The sequence below is a fragment of the Ctenopharyngodon idella genome, chromosome 24, assembly GCF_019924925.1.
Source record: "Ctenopharyngodon idella isolate HZGC_01 chromosome 24, HZGC01, whole genome shotgun sequence".
Lineage (NCBI taxonomy): Eukaryota > Metazoa > Chordata > Actinopteri > Cypriniformes > Xenocyprididae > Ctenopharyngodon > Ctenopharyngodon idella.
In genome coordinates, this window is record NC_067243.1 from 16,117,972 (window position 1) to 16,139,226 (window position 21,255).

Below are 21,255 nucleotides of genomic sequence, written 5' to 3' on the forward strand. Positions count from 1 at the left end.
AAGTTGCCAGATCTCGATGGAAAAATAAGCAAATACGTCTGACAAAACAAACCCAAAATAAGGTATCCCTGTTTTTTGAGACTTTCTGTATAGAGGCTTGTTTCCATTATGGAAAACAAATAAAAACCTCAAAATTCAGACTTTTCCCCTTGCAATTCTGAGTTTATAACTCACAATTTTGAGAAAAAAATTCAGAATTGTTTTTTAATTGCGAATTTTTATCTCACAATTGAGAAAAAAAGTCTGATTTGTGACACGCAAAAAAAAAAAAAAAAAAAAAAAAACTGATATAAAATAAAAACTATAAAGAAAAAAAAAAAAAGGCAATTAACTTTTTTACCTTTTACCTTCCATGGCAGAAATAAGCTTCCATATTTCTGAACGTTCTCATACTGAAAAACGCTCGAGCTCCTAGAAAAATTTAGTATCAGCGCAATCCAGAATTAATGACAAAGACAGATGAACCTTGTTACGCGACATAACGAAGCTGTCATACTTTATTATGCTATGGTAGGAAATAAATGTAAAAAAAAAAAAAACCAGCACAAAGTTGCTTATAATAAGCAGACATGGCAACCCTGGATGACTTGCTAAGATTAGTGGGGAATGTAGTTCTCAAACTCAGCTGCGATTCAAGAGTTTATGAAAGTTATTTCTCTGCATTTAAAACAAATCTGAATATGTAGTTGGTCTTCAGAAGCACAAACAAAAGTTATTAAAACTTAAATATTTATTTTAAAGAACTTTCACAAACCTGACATAAGAACCAGAAAGCATTCCAAAATAATGTCAAAGCAAACATTAAACTGTCAAGCAAACATTGTTTTTATAATTGCCTTAAAACATCAAATCATTTTTATTAAATATGTTAATCTCATCATCAAGCATCAGAAAACAAAATCACAGTACAATCAATGCACATTTTCTGTAAAAATAGGGTTCCTGGATCTTTACTACCTCAGCATAACCTGAATAACCTTTGTTCAGTGGTAAACTTCACTTGCTTTATGCAGCACTGAAGAAACACTTATTTCAAGGCATTAACATTTCTAAACACATGCAAAGACGTTACAAGAGTCCTTTCCACCACTAGTCTGGGTATCCAAAGCACTTAGTGTGGTCAGAGAAAATACCTGCAAGCTCGTAAGATGCATTCACTTGGCAAGTAAAAGATTGGCAGTGGAGATGTTCTCAAAGGAGATCTGTGGTGTTCACAAATGTCTATTTTATGAACAAAGATCTCTCAAAACACCTGAGGGAGTCATTTCTTGTCCATTTTCCAACATTTTGAAAGGATACTGACGGCCAACCAAGTGGATCACCTGCTGGATATCAACACTGCTCCACTAAGGAATTAATGCTAGGTTGTTAATGCTGAGCCTGAACGTTTCAGTAGGTGAACAAGCTTGTGTCACCTTCTACACATAGAAGGACAGGTATATTTGGCAAGAAGTATTCTGTAAGGTTATGTGAGGAGTCTGGCCACATGCGTCTTCACCTCCTCATCTGGATGGGAGAGCAGCAGAGGCAGCTTATGGTGCAGCTGAGAGGAGCTGTCCAGTAGAACACAGTACAGAGAGTCCTGCCTCGTCCTCAGAGCTTCAGCTACCTGTGCGGAGGGTCTCCACGCACGCAGGTTCCCCACAAAAAACAACAGGCGGAGAAGAACAGATGTGCTTGTGCAGCTGTCAAACAACAAGATCAAGGAGGCTGGAGCCTGTAAACAGATTTACAAGTAACTTGATGAGTGCGTGCAAATACATAAAAGCTCTTAGAACTGAAAGAAGAAACGAATTAGGGCTGCGCGTGCGCGATTAATCAAAATAAAACCGAAATCGCAATAATGATTAGTGTGATTATCAAATCATAAAGACTGTGATTTGATTAAAAATGCATATATGCATGGCTCAGAGTGAAGCACTTCCTGCCATTTTCCAACTAAATAAAATTTAACGATGGTTTAACATTTGAAAATGAGTTGTGGGCAGCATGCCGCTTCAGGCGACCCGAGTTCGAGTCCCGGTGTGCGGTCCTTTCCTGATCCCGTCCCCCTCTCTCTCTCCCACTTCGCTTCCTGTCTGAATACTGTCCTATCGCAATAAAGGCAAAAACGCCAAAAAATAAATCTTAAAAAATACATTTAAAAATGAAGAAATTAAAACAGCCGTAAAATTGTTATTAGAGTTCTTTAATACTCAATTTTTATTTCTTATTTTAAAATATTTAAGTTATATTTCTTAAAATATTGAACATTGAATATTTAAAATATTTCTTATTTAGTTTAATTTTTTAATAATTTAATAATTATAATCATAAAAATAATAATTTTTCTATTGATTATTTTCAGATTAATCAATTAATCTATCAACTATTTTGCGATGAATCTATTGATTGATTAGTTTATTAATCATTTAGTTAACTTGCCAATAAATAAGAACGGTAACTTCTGCCATTAATATTTTAACATTTCTTAAAACATTAAAATAATTCTTATTTAGCTTAATATTTTTATTTAGTAATAATTATAATCATAAAAATAATATTTTTCTATTGATTATTTTTCGGATTAATCGATTAATCTATCAACTATTTTGCGATTAATCTACTGATTGATTAGTTTATTAATCATTTAGTTAACTTGCCAATAAATAATAACGGTAACTTCTGCCATTAATCTTTTAACATTTCTTAAAAAATTCATATATTTCTTATTTAGTTTAATATTTTTATTTAATAATAATTATAAATCATAAAAATAATATTTTTCTATTGATTATTTTTCCAGTTAATCGATTAATCTATCACCTATTTTACGATTAATTTATTGATTGATTAGTTTATTAATCATTTAGTTAACTTGCCAATAAATAATTAATCTTTCAACATTTCATAAAACATTAAAATATTTCTTATTTAGTTTAATATTTTTATTTTAACTATATTTTTATGATTAATCTATTGATTATTTTCAGATTGGTTGATTAATCCTTTAATTAACTAGCTAAGAAATAATAACACTAACTTCTCCGATTAATCTGTCAACATTTTATTCAAACCTTTTCTAATACTTACTTTACAAATAAAAAATTAGCAAAATAAAAAATAAAGTGCTAAGAATTAAAAGGCAACTATCAGAAATTTTCTTAATGGCTGCATTCAGTGACTGTTAGTCGACAACAGCGTTTGCTTACAGGACTGAGTCTTGAAATGTTTTGTTCATTCAGCAGATTAAATGATCTGCTCGGATACATATCTGTATGATCGAACAGCATTCAAACGCACAATAGCGACAGTATAAAAGATGGCGATATCCATAACACGAGGATGATTTATCACAATTGACAGTACTTTATCAAATAAACACGACGTTTCAGCCCTACTTGATATATAATCACAAATCTTTGGTCATATTATGAATCCCTATAAACAAGCACAGCAAACCTTGAGCTTTTTTATTTATTTATTTAGATGTTTTCCCCCAAATCGTGCAGCTCTAAACTAAATCATGGCCACAGAGTGGTCTTAAAATAGATATAGTGTCAACAGCAGCCAATGAGACAAACTAGGACACCCAGCAACCAAGGCGATTATTTATAGGTTTATCTATTTATAATCATATTGTGTTGGCATGAGAGAAAATTCACTGCACTGGATTTCACCAACAAAAAAGGGAAAGCATTACAGCAGAAACCATAAGTGACATATTACTTCACCTGAGCTTGCACAATATCGTCCATCAAATCTGGATTGGAGGAAAGATTTACTAGGACCTTCAGGACTTGGATCTGCAGGAACAGATTAAATATTCAACAAATCTGATTGTGTACACATATCATTCAATACATTACTCCAAAAATCACCTGTAGGACTTCATTGCTCACTACAAGTAGCGACAGGAGGAGGGTAATAGCATTCTTCATCAGATGCTGGTGATTATCGGTGACGGACAGATTAGTGAGTAATCGGAGCGCTGCCAGCTGAAGGTCAGAGTTCACAGGTGACATCTCAATCAACTGCATCACTGACGGGATATATATCTGAACAACAACAACAGAGACATGTGTTACCATAGTATCAATGGGAGAACATGGTATTTTAGTATTATTTATATAGCATTATAGTATTTATATATATTAATATTTTGAATGAGCTTTTCTTTTTCTATTTTAAATTTCATTCAGCTTTCCCCCCTATATTTGAACCTAACATAAAAGTTTCAAACTTATATATTAGATGCGATTAATCGTGATTAATCAATTTGACAGCACAAATTTCTATACAGTTTTAATTTATTTATATTTTACTTTTAGTAATTTTATCACTTTAACATGTTTCAGTTAGTTGCCAAGGCATTGAAGGCAACATTTCTAATTTTCTTTCAGGTTTTTTTTATTTAAGATTTTCATTTTTCCATTTATATTTTATTTCAGTTTTATTTTAATTATCAAAAAACTATTTTGAACAATATTACCTAACAACAACACTGACTCAAAAGCAACAGGCATGTACTAAAAAAAAAATATATATATATATATATATATATTATATATATATATATATATATACGCTACCAGTCAAAAGTTTGGAAACATTACTATTTTTAATGTTTTTGAACGAAGTCTCTTATGCTCATTAAGGCTGCATTTATTTCATAATAAATACAGAAAAAACAATAATATTGTGAAATATTATTACAATTTAAAATTATGGTTTTCTATTTTAATATACTTTAAAATATAATTTATTTCTGTGTTGCAAAGCTGAATTGTCAGCATCATTACTCCAGTATTCAGTGTCACATGATCCTTCAGAAATCGTTGTAATATGCTGATTTATTATCAATGTTGGAAACAGTTGTGCTGCTTATTTTATAACCTGTGATACTTTTTCAGGATTTATTGATGCATAAAAAGTTAAAAAATATCAGCATTTATTTAAAATAGAAATCTTTTGTAACAATATACACTACCGTTCAAAAGTTTGGGGTCAGTAATTTTTTTTCTTTCTTTTTTTTTTTGAAAGAAATTAATACTTTTATTCAGCACGGATGTGTTAAAGTGATAAAAAGTGATAGAAAAGATTTATAATGTTGGAAAAGATTTATATTTTGAATAAATGCTGTTGTTTTTAACCTTTTATTCATCAATGAATCCTGGAAAAAGTATCACAGGTTCTAAAAAAATATTAAGCAACCCAACTGTTTTCAACATTGATAATAACTGAGTATCAAATCAGCATATTACAATGATTTCTGAAGGATCATGTGACACTGAAGACTGGAGTAATGATGCTGAAAATTCAGCTTTGCATCACTGAGATAAATTATATTTTAAAGTATATTAAAATAGAAAACCATATTTTTAAATTGTAATAATATTTCACAATATTATTGTTTTTTCTGTATTTATTATGAAATAAATGCAGCCTTAATGAGCATAAGAGACTTCGTTCAAAAACATTAAAAATAGTAATGTTTCCAAACTTTTGACTGATAGTGTATATATATTATAAAATCTATACAGTTTTTGCAATACCTTCAGCTGCTCTTGATTGCGGATATTCATGCTTAAGTTGTTCAGAGCGTTTAGAGTCTGAACCCGAATCTCAGATGAAGGGTCTGAGAGGAATCCTGCTATGATGTGAAGACCTCCAAATTCTCGCAGAAGATCCTGAATAAGAAAAGCAATTATTGTAAACATGATACGTCAACTGCAAAGTGAGAGGTTTTTTTTAACCTTCTTCAAGTCAAAACATATTAACCAAGTAAGCGTAATGCACAGTGTCAAGAAGCCAAACAATTTGCTGACCTGGTTTACAGTAAAGGCAGCAGCATTTCCTAAGGTTACGAGAACATTTCTCCTCTCTTCTGGGTTTGGGCTGCTCTGCAGAAGGGAGAGAAGCATACTCAGATGTCGAGGCTCCAGGCTGGCAGCAGATTTTGAGTGAATATCACCTAATGAGAAGAAAAAAAACAACAAAGAAAAGGTTTGTATGAACAGATCAAGAAACTAGGACACAAAAATGAACAAACTCCCCATATTTAATAAATACAATGTGTTTGATTAAAAAAAAAAACTTATAGTGTAAACTTATATAGTGGTGTATTTACTTTCTCATAAAAAAAACATTTGAATGTCACTTACTAGATTCAGTCTCCGCAGACGGATCCAGATTATCACTCTTACTAACAACTTTAAATCCAGATACTTTGGCCATTAAGCTCCCAGGCTGAATAGTCACACTTTTCGCAGACTTTCTTCTGTTTACTCCTCCATCTCCTACACGACCAAAGACTAGTTTATAAATCCCATACGAGGCTCCAGCTCCTGCTACAATCCCCAACAGAGCCTTCATGCTGCCGAGCCGGGCTATGACATTGTCATCTCCCATTCTGCGATATGCGCAGATTTCATACATGAATATTAACACATGGTTCTCGTCCGACAGGATAAATAAAGATGTCCATACTTCCTGATCATATACTCGTCACTGACGGTTTCCTCTTCACGTTGCCGCCTATTGCATCAGTGGACGACCAAAATGTTTCGCGGAGTTGCGTTCATGAATGACTTTGGTTTAAATATACATATATTATCATAATTATAATTATTCAATAATACATTTTGAGTTGAGCGAGCGTTCATGAACGTTGTTAGTGTTTTTGACCGAAATTTTTGAAGAGAACAAATCACATTTTTAATTACACACACACACACACACACACACACACACACACACATATAAAAATGTGTTTTATGTATGTATGTATTTGTGTGTATATATATGTATGTATGTATGTACAACATTTCCCAGAATGCTCTATTAAAGCCCCAAAAATGTACTCTTAAAGGGTTAGTTCACCCAAAAAATGAAAATAATGTCATTATTACTCACCCTCATGCCGTTCCACACCCATAAGACCTTCATTCATCTTCGGAACACAAATTAAGATATTTTTGTTGAAATCCGATGGCTCAGTGAACGACTTATATAGTGATGGCCGATTTGAAAACACTGCTTCATGAAGCTTCGGAGCGTTATGAATCAGCGTGTCGAATCAGCGGCTCGGAGTGCCAAAGTCACGTGATTTCAGCAGTTTGGCGGTTTGACACGTGATCCGAATCATGATTCGACACGCTGATTCATAACGCCCCGAAGCTTCATGAAGCAGTATGCCACACAAACTTAATTTACTGCATGATCTTGTAGAATTAAATGATCCATTTTAGTTGGGTGACCAAGGTGTAGTCTTTTAATTGTTTTGAAATCAGCCATCACTATATAAGTCGTTCACTGAGCTATCGGATTTCAAAAATATCTTAATTTGCGTTCCGAAGATGAATGAAGGTCTTACGGGTGTATAACGGCATGAGGGTGAGTAGAATGACATTATTTTCATTTTCGGGTGAACTAACCCTTTAAATCTTCAAACAGAGCTAGAAATCATTAAAAACAGGCATAAAACAAGTTCAACTTCAATTCTGTCTGCATGCATTAAAGGGAATAAATTCAAAACATATTAAGTTTATATATATCACTGTTGTAGGCTACATATTTAGGCATATAAGTAGCCTATATTATGAAATTTTATTTGAAATTCAAATATATATATATATATATATATATATGCTATTAATACTGGATTATTTCATCTGACCAACCACTTGCTCAGGTCACCAAGCAACATGAATGTAAATATTGACAGAAGCTACAGGTGTCTCAGGTTATTGTTGCACTAACTGTGGGAAATCATTAATCTACTTCATCTGCCATCGTTTTTATGATGAATTCTTTGCAAGATTCAGATCCAGTTTTGAGAGACTATATTATTAAACATTCACTTCCTCAGATTTACAAGGTGATTTAATGATCAACTTAGTTAATAATTGAGCCAGCCAAGGAAATAGTGTAACTGAACACAATCAGATTCATATGTTTATTTATTTATTTTATTTTGCATTTCAAATAGGCTTTGCTTGCTGGGATATGTGTCTCATGCCCTGAAGATCCTTTGCACTTTATAGAAGAGAAGATCCGATCAATTCTAGAGGATCAGGATTTCGAGATTTGCTGGTATGTGGGCTTGTCTATAATTTGTGACATTAGAAAATAAACGATGACTCTGAGATGTAAATTCAAGTAGTTTTAATACGGTAAATACTACTACTACTAACAGCTCTAAAATGTGAATTGTTTCTGAATTCTTTAGGCACACATTTATTGACAAAGACAAACAAATCTCCTCACTGGCAGGAAACATTGTTTATGGTATTTTTGGAAATTCAGAAGACAGCCTGGTAAATCTCACATCTTCATGTATTCTTTATTCAGAGTGAATAGGGTTGTTGCTATCACAAATCTATTAAACTCATTTATTTATTTTCCCCTCTCACAGTTTCTGTCACATTCGTTGGAGAAAGCTTACTCGTGTTATCGAACCAACCTGACCAAAACGTGTTTCATGTGAGTGTCAAAAAACTGTATATAAGCTAAAGAGCCACAACAGCAGACAAAACCTGCTTTACTACACTCTTCAAAATAAATGTTCCAAAAGGGGGTTTTCACAGTGATGCCATAAAATAATCATTTGGAATTTAAAAATCTAAAGAACCCCCTTCACCTATAAAGAATCTTTTTTTTTTTTTTGCAGTGGGATGTTAAAGATTCGTAATGGAACCAGAATAAAGAACTTTAATTTTTAAGAGTGTGCAAAAACACTGGGACTGTATGTCTAATGTCTGTCTTCTCATGTTAAAGGGGTTGGAAGAGTTATATTTCAAAGAAGAAAATGAAAGCTGCCAAGCTCCTAGAGAGAATGGAAGAGGCTAAGCTGTATCACATACAAAGAGGGATAAAACTGGCTTTCATGAAGTGGACAGCGTGGGTTTGCTTTCGCAAAAACAGGCAGAATGGTATTTATTCCATCAGGTTACATGGAATTCAAAGTTGGAATATTTAGGAAGTCCAGCTATTAAATTTAACCATTTTGTTCTCTATTAATATTGTAATCTTGGGGAAAGTTACTTTTAAAAGTAACGCATTACAATATTGCATTACTTCCTAAAAAAAGTAACTAATTATGTTACTTAGTTACTTTTTATGGAAAGTTATGCATTATGTTACTTTTTCTTATCTGGGCTTGGCTGTTTGTTTGTTTTTATAACAACAAAAAAGTTCTATTTTTGGCAAATGTAAAGGCCGTTTCACACCAAAAGTGAAATAAATAAAGAGGCTTTCGCACTGAATAGCTACAGGAACTCAGTTCTAGGAACTAGCCACAAGGATAGTTCCCTGAGAACTAATTTCTCATGAGAAACCATGTTCCTGGTTGCATTCGCACCGGTAAAAGGAACTCTGAAGCGGCCGACAGTGGTGTCTTTAAGCGCAGCATTTACAAATGCTAAAAACCAGTGGATGGAAGACGCTGTGATCGGAGTTGTGTTTGTTGTGTGTCGTGGGTTTCGTGATAACGGAGATGGAATGTAAACGCATATCTGTTTTCCATGTTCGTGGAGTAAATATGTATACATGGCTTTTTAAAAATGCCGGTGTTTCACCTGCGTTTGACAAATCAACGTACACTCACGTCACTGATAGTTCCTATAGTACTGTTTGAGACCCTACTCTGAAGTAGGAGCTAATTTAGTTCCCCCAAAAGGAGTTCCTAGAACTAAAATCATTCCTTGTTCCTGCGGAGCGAACACGCCACAATCCAGTAGAGGGCGCAGTTCAAACAAACAAGCCTTTCAGCTGTGCTGATATTCTGGAATACAGAAGAATAGGACGCAGGAGAAGAAGTAAATGAGTAAATGTATGCTCACATTCAGTCTAGAACTAGTCTAGAATAACCATCATGTTCACACAGCGCACACAACAGGAGAGCTGTCAGTCAATAAATGGAAAAAAAAGTAACTCAGATATTTTGTTGTAAATGTAAAAGTAATGCGTTACCCCCAACACTGATTGTAACATGTGAAGGCATTATCTATGTTATCCAGATGCTGTGAGGAAACTACAGAAAGCGCAGGAGTCTGTTCACTGCAGAAACATCATAATGACTTGGCGTCATGTTGTACACGACGCTAAAAGAACAAAGGAATATTTTAAGGTAGTTTTTCAATTTAGAATGTGTGTGAAACACAAATGCATTTAATTGATAAGAAGTTTAGGTATTATGTATGTCTGTATGTTCAGAGGCTAGAGAGAGAGATTCAAGAAAGTCTGAACTCAGAGATACCACAGGGCAATGGACAGGACAGACTATCACTGCTGCCCAACAAGCTGTCTCTTAAGGTATCACTTAACCTCTGTGACGTTACAATTATATAACTGGCTTCAAGTCAACTGTGATTTTAATATACAATTTGGTGCAGATCTTCCAAAGTCTAGGTGTGCGTGACCTCCTGAAATGTGCTCAGGTGTGTCATTCTTGGAAAGCGATCACTCAGATCAGCTCACTGTGGACTGAGGTCAGTGCAGCTCACTTAAACGCTCTTTCATGTCAAATCTTAAAAGTAATGAAATAAAAGGCCACTTAAGCGCATTTAAAGAGAGCGCACTTTCATGACTGTGTTTCTTGACACACTTTTTAAAAGTGAACTGTGTAATAATGTTAAATTAAAAGTTTTACTTTAAAGTATATTTTACATCATGTTATAATTTTATAATCATGCTTTATTTGATGTGTTGACTACTATGGAAGCCAGTTTTTGCCACTAAATAAAAATATAAAAACAGCAATTGCGACTTTTTTTTTTCACAATTGCGAGTTATAAAGTCAGAATTCTGAGATATAAACTCGCAGTTGCGTGATATAAACTCACAATTGTGTGAAACTTTTTTCCTCGCAATCGCGAGTTTATATCTCACAATTCTGACTTTTTTTTGCGAGTTTATATCTCAGAATTGTGACTTTATAACTCAGCATTGTGAGAAAAAAGTCAGAATTGTGAGATATAAACTCGCAATTGCGAGATAAAAAGTCGCAATTACTGTTTTTATTTGTTTATTTAGTGGTGGAAACGGGCTTCCATAGACTACCATACTAAAGCATGTGTAAAATACTTTATTATAAATATATCTGTAGTGTGTTATTCAATATTAGGCTACATTTAAAGGTATATTTTAAACGTACTAAATTGCAATTTCATCATTACAAATGTGTAAATATATTTAAATATACATTAAAGTATATTTTAGTTTACGATAAAAACTTGTCAGTACATTTGGTTGTACACTGTAACCATATTTCAAAGAAGTAATTATGAAAATACATAAAAAGATGTACTTAAGTCCTACTTAAATATAACAAAATTTAAATAATGAGTCAAAACGGGTTTTTGTCTTACCCTGATTCACTATGGTAAGCCTGTTATAAGTGTTTATATGTTAGACCTGACGGGATGGTTTTCGAAGGGAAATTGCGTACATATGCCACTCGCCCGTGCCTGTCTCGTCATGTCCATAAATAGAGAAAAGTTGCTCCGACGCATGTATAAGGTGGGAGTGGCATTGGTTAATTGCAGTGTTGCCAAGTCCGTGGTTTTCCTGCAGAATTGGGCTACTTTAACACTGTTGCCGCGGGTTGTTTTTCATGTCTGCAGGTTGAAGCGACCCCAAATAACATCATATTTAGCGTCTGGAATGCGAATTTTACCAGGGGAACCTGGACAAAAATGTGGATTTTACCCCCCAGAATGCAATTATTACCGAGAGATCCCCCCAGAAACGCGATTGGGCAATTGGGCGGGTTTTGTTTTGAAAACCTGGTAACCCTGTTGTCACCAAGAGCGAGAAAGGTTGACATGTAGCAGCTAAATCTCAAAACACCAGGGAATCACCTGATTTAAAAAAAAAAAAAAAATGCTAAACAGAGGAGAATCTGCTGACTAAAATAGAATGTGACAGAAATTGTAATAAAACCAGAATCAACATTAGCTGGAGATGGCAAGAACTGAGGGACTGGAAATGTTGTAAAAGCGATGCGGAAATGGCATTTTTATTACTCAAAAGATGAGTAAGGTGTTTTACTGAACAGATAAATTGCCTTATGTAGCTCTCCAACAGAGTTCATTGTAAAGCATTATCTATTGTGAAGGGTTATTTAATAATAGGTTGTTGTAGCGCTATGCTGGAATTTACTTTAAAGGAAGTACCATGTCTATTAATGGGTAAAGTTACAGTAACATCTTCAGCTAGTCAACTTGAGATCCTTTCCAGCCAAACTGGTTATATCTCTTAAGCTTAGTAGTGAATGTTTTATGAGAAGTAGGATAATCATATTCATCCACACAGTCAAGCAGAGCCGAAGCACAACCAAAACAATGTTCTTCCGCAAAATGCATGCAGTTTTTTTTAACCTCTAGAGGGCCGAAAGTTACATAGTGTACCATTTTCATTTAATTTTAAATAACATTCAAATAAGTGTCCTAAAACATCACATCATTTTCCACTTAAGTATATTATTGTAGAGCATATTATTTCTGTATTAAGTACTCTTTTTAAAAGTATGCTAAAGTGCACTTCTTTTTCACAAGAGTATATAGACAGTATAATCTGTAAAATGTGTTTCCACAGATTGATTTCTCCTCTGAGAGCAGCTGGATCACAGATCAGACTGTGGAGAGAATACTGCGGGCACATCGTGTCTATGTGATCTCTGTAAACTTGCGCGGTTGCACAGTGGTGCAGGGGTCGAGCTTCAGACGCATCAGTAAATTTACTTTAATCAGTTTAAAAATGACATAAATCTTCAGTTTGATCAATTATATTTTGCATGTGTTTTATTTTCAAAGGTCAATGCCGAAATCTTCAAGAACTCAATCTGAGTGAATGCTTAAATGTTAATGTAAGTAGGACACAAACACATTGTGTTTATAGGTTTTGCTGCTTTTGATCAATCTAATACCTATTTTGCTCGGAAACAATCTTGACAGGATGAAAATATGAAGATGATTTTAGAGGGATGTCACTCTCTCCTCTATCTTAATCTGGCCTTAACTCATATAACTAATGCCACTGTAAGAGTCCTCTCAAGGTACAAACTTCTTACATGTTTCTCAGTACACAACCATAATGACAGAAATAACTGTATTTTTACGGTTCTGGTACTGACTGTTGTTTAAAAGATGCTGTCTGACGCTGCGGTCTCTGAATCTCGCATACTGCATGGGTTTCTCTGATAAAGGCCTGCAGTATCTGACCACAGGGAAAGGTTGTCACAGACTCAGTCATCTAGACCTCTCCGGTTGTTCTCAGGTTAGTGTTGACACATATAAGATGTGCGAACTAGCTAAAATGATTATCAGATTAAGGATTGATCAAATTAATTGCATTACATAAATGTTAGAAAAGTTTTTTTCCACTCTACAGATATCTGTGGATGGATTTACATATGTCGCTGAGGCTTGCAGTTCACTTCAACAGATTGTGTTAAATGACCTGCCCACCCTCACTGACACCTGTGTGCAGGTACAGTGTGTGTTACATAGACCTTGTCACATTTTATGTACATTAGACACCAGGTTTGAATTGGTAATTGTTGTTTTCTTTGTTGCAAGGTCTTAGTGTCTAAATGTCATTTGCTGACTGTGATTTCCCTATTGGACTCACCGTTTCTATCTGATGTGGCATTCAAAACTATCGCGGAAATGATCAGCCTCAACAAGATCCAAATAGAAGGTTTGTATTTGTGTGTTCAAATAATGCGGCATGGCTAGAAGGGCTAAATTAGTAAAACAGAAACGGTGTGTTCTGCATTTCAGGTAATGAGCGAATGACGGACAGCAGCTTGAAGGCCCTGTGCCGGAGCTCTCTGAAACTCAGTGAGGTCCATGTGTCCGACTGTCCTCGCATGACTGATGCCAGCTTGAAGTCTTTAGGAAGTCTGACTAAACTGTGCAAACTAAATATCTCAGGGTGTTTCAAGTGAGAGAAGCCATTGCACTGATGTGAATATATAGAAAAATGCAAACACAGCGTCTTTTTGAGAACCTTTTTTTTCTGTGGTGTTAGATAACAAAAAATGGGCCAAAAAATCTGAACACACACCTACCAGACGCGATGTGACTACGAGATGCGACAAAATCAATCAAAAACCACAGCCAATCAGAACAGCGTGTGGGCGGGCTCTCGCGGCAAGTGCACGGCACCAGAGATAAATCTTGAAGGCACTCGCAAGGAAATGATAAGTACATAATCAAATTCACAAATAACACGCCATTTAAACAATATAAAAATACATTCTGCGTTACTAAAACAGTCTTTGTCATAAAATACAATTGTTTGTCAACAGTTTGAACGTTCTTGTTTCCATTTGTTTAATTTCAAGATCTGAGGTGAATTATCCATTGTTGCTGTTAGTACGGCTACAAACACAGCTAACAGAATTTTGTTATAAGAAAGTTCTCCAAATATTCAGTGTTGGTTCTGGGAGTGTAAAAAACGTCCAGTTTTCTTGACGTTAGAAGAACATTTTTATAATGTTCCTCAAACGTTCTTTCAACTTAATTTTGATTTAAAATTCAACATTCTAGGAACGTTGATTTGTAACATTCCAAGAACATAAAAATGTCCAGTTTCCTTAATGTTAGTAGAATGTTATTTAAAGGTTAGTATGATGTTCCTGAAACATTCTTTCAATCATTCAAACACCTGCTGTGAACAAGCACTGGAAGAAAGAGAAATAAAAGAGAGAGAACTTTCTTCAGCCACAGCCTTAGATGAACTGAAGATAAAAGACATTAAATAGCTCAAGATCTGATTAAACAACTCCACAAACAGCATTACAGCTTCACTTATTACTAACCAGACTGACTTTATTTCTGTCACATCTCTACAGAAGTTCTTATTGAGAATTAACAGAGGTTTAGATGTTGATGTCTTATTGAAAATGGTTACCATCACGGAGATCAGTGTTTGCTTTAGTTAAGCTCTTGTTGAGTTGCTTCTTTATCAGTAATTGCAGGAGTTTTCAACAAAACATTTCTGCATTGGTAAAGCAGATCACCATGTCTGTTTTAATAACAGACAAATGATTGCATTAAAGTGGCTTAAAATACTTTTTTCTGTATTTGCCGACTTAAACACATTCCTCTAACGTCAAGAAAACTGGACGTTTTTTACGCTCCCAGAACCAACACTGAATATTTAGAGAACGTTCTTATAACAAAATTCTGTTAGCTGGGACGCTGGGAGCACTAAATGGTATTCAAAGTCACGTTACACTCTTTTAACATTAAATAAAGCAAATAAACATTACCTGAGATTATTACTGCCATACTTCGACTTCACAGAAAAATAGAAACCGTTTCTAAAATAGAATCGTCACGTGTCGCCGTCGCGGCTTGTTCAAAAACTCTGAATATACCTTTTATGGCGTGGCATGGCGTGGCGTCTGGTTAGGAAACTCCACAAAATTAATAAGGGGAAAAATGTGCAGAAAATTAGACAAAATTATTTTGATTTTTTTTGCCCATTTTTGGTTGCTGCATACAGCAGAAAAAATAATACATGATTTAATAGGCTACACTCAGGGAGGCACTTCAAAAAATAAATATTTCACCTTTCCATTAAGGATTTCCATACAACCGATTCTGAAACTTTTACATTTGCTGCCCCAATCTTTAATATTTGGTTACATTCTTGACATGCATTTCAGATTCTATAAAATTGTGTTCAGTTTATGTTGTTTGTTTTTTACCCAATCTAGGGTGACTGATATGGGAGTCAATTACATCACTGAAGGACCATTTGCTGTTGAACTGCGAGAGCTTGATCTTTCCTACTGCCCAAAAGTTACTGACCTGTCCCTGAAGAGAATAACTCAGAGGTGAAAACAGTTAATACTTACAGTACACACTCTTTTCACATAAAATTCCTCTTATACAGAGACTTTATGAATGTAAAATTAATTTCCAGATGTAGCAATCTGACACACCTGGCCGTGTGTTTCTGTGAGAACCTGACAGATAATGGCTTTGAGTGTCTGGACAAATGTGATTCTCTGGTCTCTCTGGACATCACCGGCTGCAAAATACATGACAAAGTAAACTAATATAATTCATTACACATAATCCTTTTACAGCTGTTATTATATTAAAAATGTGTCCTTCACAGGGACTGGCAGTTCTGGGGGCCAACAACAGTCTGAGAAAACTGACCGCAACCGAGTGCGCTTTCATTACAGATAATGGAATAAAGGTTTGGTTTACCTTTTTATCACTCCATTATGCATACATTTATGACTTGCCATGTATTTGCAACCTGATTACTGTTTTTGGAAAAGTTCATGTGCCATAATTTTGTTTCTGTGCAGATGTTTTGCCGACAATGTCATCGTCTGGAGCTTTTGGATGTGTGTCACTGCGTGTGTCTGTCTGATCGTGCGATCAAAGCCCTTTCCTTCTTCTGCAGGACCATTGCCACAGTCAGAATAGCTGGATGCCCTAAAGTACTTCTTTAAATCAGTAATCTTTAATGAATAAAAAGTGCACAAAGTAATTATAGCTGGGTTCTTAGTCAGGAAACAATTAACTGTTAACAGATGAACAAAAAGTGCGTACTTGCGCACTATTCTGTGCCGTTTTGTAGTATAAATAGTGCGATTTGTGTGTTCACACTGAAAATTCCAAATATGAAAAGTACATTTTAAATACTTAACACTTAAAAATGAAGGCTGCATCCAAAATTGCATACTTCCCTACTATATAGTAGGTGAAAAACAGTATATGACAAGAGTAGTATGTCCGAATTCACTGTACTCATAAACAAGTAGGCAAAAAGTACCCGGATGACCTACTACTTCCGGCGAGATTCTGAAGTGTGCATGGTGGACACTTTACTATCCCATGAGGCCATGGGAGAGGAGCTGGTAGGTCACATGACAGTGACAACATGGCGAATCTAGTATGTATGGAATACATTCCTGCTACACACATTCATACTATATAGAATGTATTTTTTTAGCAGTGGCAAAGTAATTACTTATTCAAAATAAGAGTATACAATTTTGGACGCAGCCGAAATGTGGAATGACACTTCATGCAGTCAACTATCACAGCTTTAAAGGGTTAGTTCACCCAAAAATGAAAATTCTGTCATTAATTACTCAACCTCATGTCGTTCTACACCCGTAAGACCTTCATTCATCTTCAGAACACAAATTAAGATATTTTTTATGAAGCGACGAGAATACTTTTTGTGCAGCAAAAAACAAAATAATGACTTTATTCAACAATATCTAGTGATGGGTGATTTCAAAACACTGCTTCATGAAGCTTCGAAGCTTAAAAAAATCTTTTGTTTTGAATCAGTGGTTCGGAGCGCGTTTTAAACTGACAAAGTCATGCCCCCCAGTGGTGAACCATTGAAATTTCAAAACACCTATGACATGACGAAGCCTGGTTTACTGAAATCACGTGACTTTGGCAGTTTGATACGCGCTCCGAACCACTGATTCGAAACAAAAGATTCGTAAAGCTTCATGAAGCAGTGTTTTGAAATCGCCCATCACTAGATATTGTTGAATAAAGTCATTATTTTGTTTTTTGCTGCACAAAAAGTATTCTCGTCGCTTCATAAAAAATATCTTAATTTGTGTTCTGAAGATGAATGAAGGTCTTACGGGTGTAGAACGACATGAGGTTGAGTAATTAATGACAGAATTTTCATTTTCATTTGTTTTTGCTGCACCAAAAAGTATTCTCGTCGCTTCATAACATTAAGGTTGAACCACTGTAGTCACATGAACTGTTTTAAATATGTCTTTAGTAGCTTTAATTATCTTGCTGGCAATGGAGGCCTCACTGAGCGTACTGCGTCATGGGATGCAACTAAACGGTTATAAACCAATTCCAGAATAATTAAACTAAATACAGTGAGATTCAAATAAAATTTATTCCAGAAAATATCAAATGTTATAAAATGACATGTAGCCTATTAAATATAAATTTTAAGAGTTCACTACCAAAGAATAACAAGAAGCGACACTCAATAGAACGTTCCATTGTAACACCAGCGCCCAGCAGCGGCCCTGCGTTTCCGCCATTTTGTGGTGAAAGCGACTCGTCAGTCCACTAGTTTCTATGGCAATATCAGCTGCTTTGTTTAAAAAAACGTACATTAAAGCTGAAATCCAACCTGAATGATTACAACACAGAATAAAATACTATCATTAGTGATCATCAAATCCTTTTAACAGTTTATTTTACAGACTTTGTGTTTAAGTCTTCCACTTTTTTTCACAAAACCTTTGCTCTCTAGAAACCCAGACAGTTTGGGTTAAAATTCTTTGAAGTTCAAGTATTAGCATTATAAACACTGAATTAATACCAACATATGAAATTAAATTAAGGACATGCATCAGAAAAATTGGGAATGTTGGACAATATCTGAATATAACAGCTTGATTTTGCAGTGTTGTCTAATGTTCGTTAAAGCAAAAGTGTCCAAAAGTGGGAATTATGCGATAACGGACACAGCAATGCATCATGTATTATAAGATCGTTATGTTTGAGGCGTGATCTAAAACGTACAATATAGCCTATTTCAATTCAGACCTAGGGGAGTAATACTATTATTAGCCTACTATTACTCCACTATTGTTCGCTGCAAACATGATGATCTTAAATTTATTAATTATTAATTTACTATTAATAAATGTGTAAAGTTGCATAAAATGGAAATACTCAATAGAGTAGGCCTAGGCTAACTACGTTACCTCAGATGGTTGAATGGTTGGATTCCACAACTGGTAAAATAAAACATATATAAGACAATACAACATTTACTGTAGGAGCCATACAATTTACAGGTGTCTTAATTAAAAAAAAAGTGTTCTATTGCGCTTCTGATTTGGCAGTGAAATTCGCCGATTTTGGGTGCGTAAGATGTGAAGGATTCTATGGTCCAGTTAGTATTTTCACCCCATAATGGCGGCCGCGCTACCGGAGCGCCATCTAGTGGCTGTTACCCAAAAAGTATCAAAGTGTCGCCTCTTGGGTTTTATACTCTTTGCTGGTACACACTTTTCAAGGTCATTATTCAAATAATCAAATGCTTGAAAGATTTTACTCAATTTTTTTTTTTTTGCTAATATAATTTTTTAATAAAAAAATGCATTCAATTAGAACAGGCTTTTCAATCTTTTAGATGCCACGGACCCTCAAATACGATCATCCTCGTGTGAGGGACACTTCTTCTAAAATTTAAAAGGAAGCTAGATATTTTCATGTATAAGGACCCAATTTATACTGTGAAAAAATACCCCTGAACTAGAAAACAAGTACTTTCACAAGTGGTCTCAGATCTTTTGACCCTACTATATACGGCATTCAAAGAGGGTACATATAACATCATAGCTGAAAAACTATGTTTTGCTACACCAGATGACAGATACAGCAGTGAAGTATCTAACAAGAGCCGGTCACTTCTTGAAGGAGCTGGACGTGAGTGGCTGTCCTCTCCTGACTGACCGCACACCTTCCTTACTCTTGTGCTGCTGTCCGCAGCTGCGGTCCATCAGCATGCTCTACTGCAAGAACATCTCCAGGTATGAATCAATGTGACAGCAACACAATACACTTACAAATACAGTGCATATTTAAAGACAGATAGGAGATGCTGAAGATTTAGTTTCATATAGTTAGGCAGAGATTGTCCTATGTTATTGATTATAGTGTTTATTTGTACCGTTCTCATTTCAGTCAGGCCGCTCTGAAGCTGCAGCGCCGTGTTCAACACTGGAAACACAGTAACGATGACGCCCCCTACAGCCTGGATTAATTACTACAACTCAACGAGATCTATGGAGCAACTGGAGAAACAAAGACAGCAGGATGAGGACACTACAGACATTACCTGTCAACACTTACTGTATTGCGGAAAAAATATTTTTTATATTTTATAACATTTATGCATTTGGTAAGAAATCTTTTCCCAAGGGTGTGTTTTTTCATAAGTCTGATTCTTTAGGTACAAAATACTGAAAATTGCTTACAGATGCATGGGGCTGTCTTAAGACAAAAAGATTGGGAATCAGTATTAAAATATAGTTTTGTCAAGTTTTTGGCAAAAGAGAAAAAAACATATTAGAATGTAAATTCATTTATAAAATGATAAAATTCAGGACGTACCATGCCATATTTCACACGCTTCATTTCACAAGAAATTAAAGAATAAGGCACCTGTTTGAAAAATACCAAACTCTGTTTATTTATATAAGGATTGTCTGATGTGTTGTTGGAAATTTTTTAAACTCTAACTATTGTTTGGGTTTTTTATATTTTAAGATTGGATACTGTGGGACCTTTCTTTTAATTACATTTATTTATTGCATTTTCATATCGAATCACAAAATAAAAATAAAACAGGAAAAAAATCATATGCACAGTTCACTAGTTGCCTTATATTCTAAACTCAAGTTATCTGTATTCTATGTCTTACTAAGATGTTAATACATAAACTTTAAAATAATCTGTTGAACTCTGAGCTTTAGACAGCCTAATTTAGACACTATTCCTTATGCTATAGTACTGCACCTTTAAATGTATTGTGATTAAAACCTAGTTTATTGATACAATAAAATAATGCACCATAACAGGATGCTTCTATTTTAATTTAGTTCAAAATAAGGTTAGATAAAAATGCATATAGATTTACTGTAGTTTTTTGTCTTGAAAAAATACAAAAGAACAGTGCCTGAAGGAAAACATTTTGTCTGACGGGTACCTAAACCTAAACTACAGGTTTGATGCATAATACATACAACAGACAATGTCATTTCCAGATTCTCTCAGCAGATCCCCTAACCTCGAAGTCAATCAGCTTGACTTCAAGGGTTTCTGGGTTGATCATTTAATGGTTACAATTACATTTTAAAGTGTACAAAATCACTTTAATCACCTCTTTCTCTCCGGCCTCTCTTCTTCCTCATCAGCACTAACAGCCGATGGTACTCTGCTGTAATGCTGCTGGACGCTGCTTGTGCTCCTTGAGTCGTACACCTGAGTGCTGTGTGAACTCCGTTTTCTCTTCCAGCTGGAGGAACACTTGCATTCGTCTGTCACCTAACACACTGACTGAACACTAAAATACTCTCTTTCTCTGTCAGTCATTTGTTTTTGTGTCTCTAAAGGTTGAAGTACTGAATCTGGCAACTCTGGGGATTCTAATCAACACCTCAATTGCACAAAATATATGAATAGTCAATGTGAAAGACTCTTCCTGTCTGTTATCCGTGAGATTCTATTTATGGTC

General features: G+C 34.8%; 2 protein-coding genes across 2 annotated transcripts; one reads left to right on the forward strand and one right to left on the reverse strand.

Annotated features, from left to right (window-relative positions):
* Positions 1–712: 712 nt before the first annotated feature.
* On the reverse strand, positions 713–6,529 carry armc10 (armadillo repeat containing 10). The gene is made up of 6 exons (XM_051884757.1): positions 6,144–6,529; positions 5,808–5,953; positions 5,535–5,669; positions 3,861–4,037; positions 3,714–3,785; positions 713–1,717 (listed from the first exon to the last, which is right to left on the reverse strand). Exons 1-6 carry the CDS (start codon positions 6,415–6,417, stop codon positions 1,466–1,468), a joined length of 1,056 nt encoding a protein of 351 aa, XP_051740717.1. The 5' UTR covers positions 6,418–6,529; the 3' UTR covers positions 713–1,465.
* A 2,072-nt stretch (positions 6,530–8,601) lies between these two features.
* On the forward strand, positions 8,602–20,388 carry fbxl13 (F-box and leucine-rich repeat protein 13). Its single transcript, XM_051885065.1, has 17 exons — positions 8,602–8,912; positions 9,999–10,108; positions 10,195–10,293; positions 10,374–10,469; positions 12,577–12,712; positions 12,795–12,847; positions 12,936–13,036; positions 13,128–13,257; positions 13,372–13,470; positions 13,560–13,680; positions 13,764–13,926; positions 15,710–15,829; positions 15,919–16,045; positions 16,117–16,200; positions 16,316–16,450; positions 19,386–19,549; positions 19,704–20,388. The coding sequence occupies exons 1-17, from the start codon at positions 8,789–8,791 to the stop codon at positions 19,780–19,782; spliced, it is 1,941 nt and encodes a 646-aa protein (XP_051741025.1). The 5' UTR covers positions 8,602–8,788; the 3' UTR covers positions 19,783–20,388.
* The last annotated feature ends 867 nt before the right edge of the window (positions 20,389–21,255 follow it).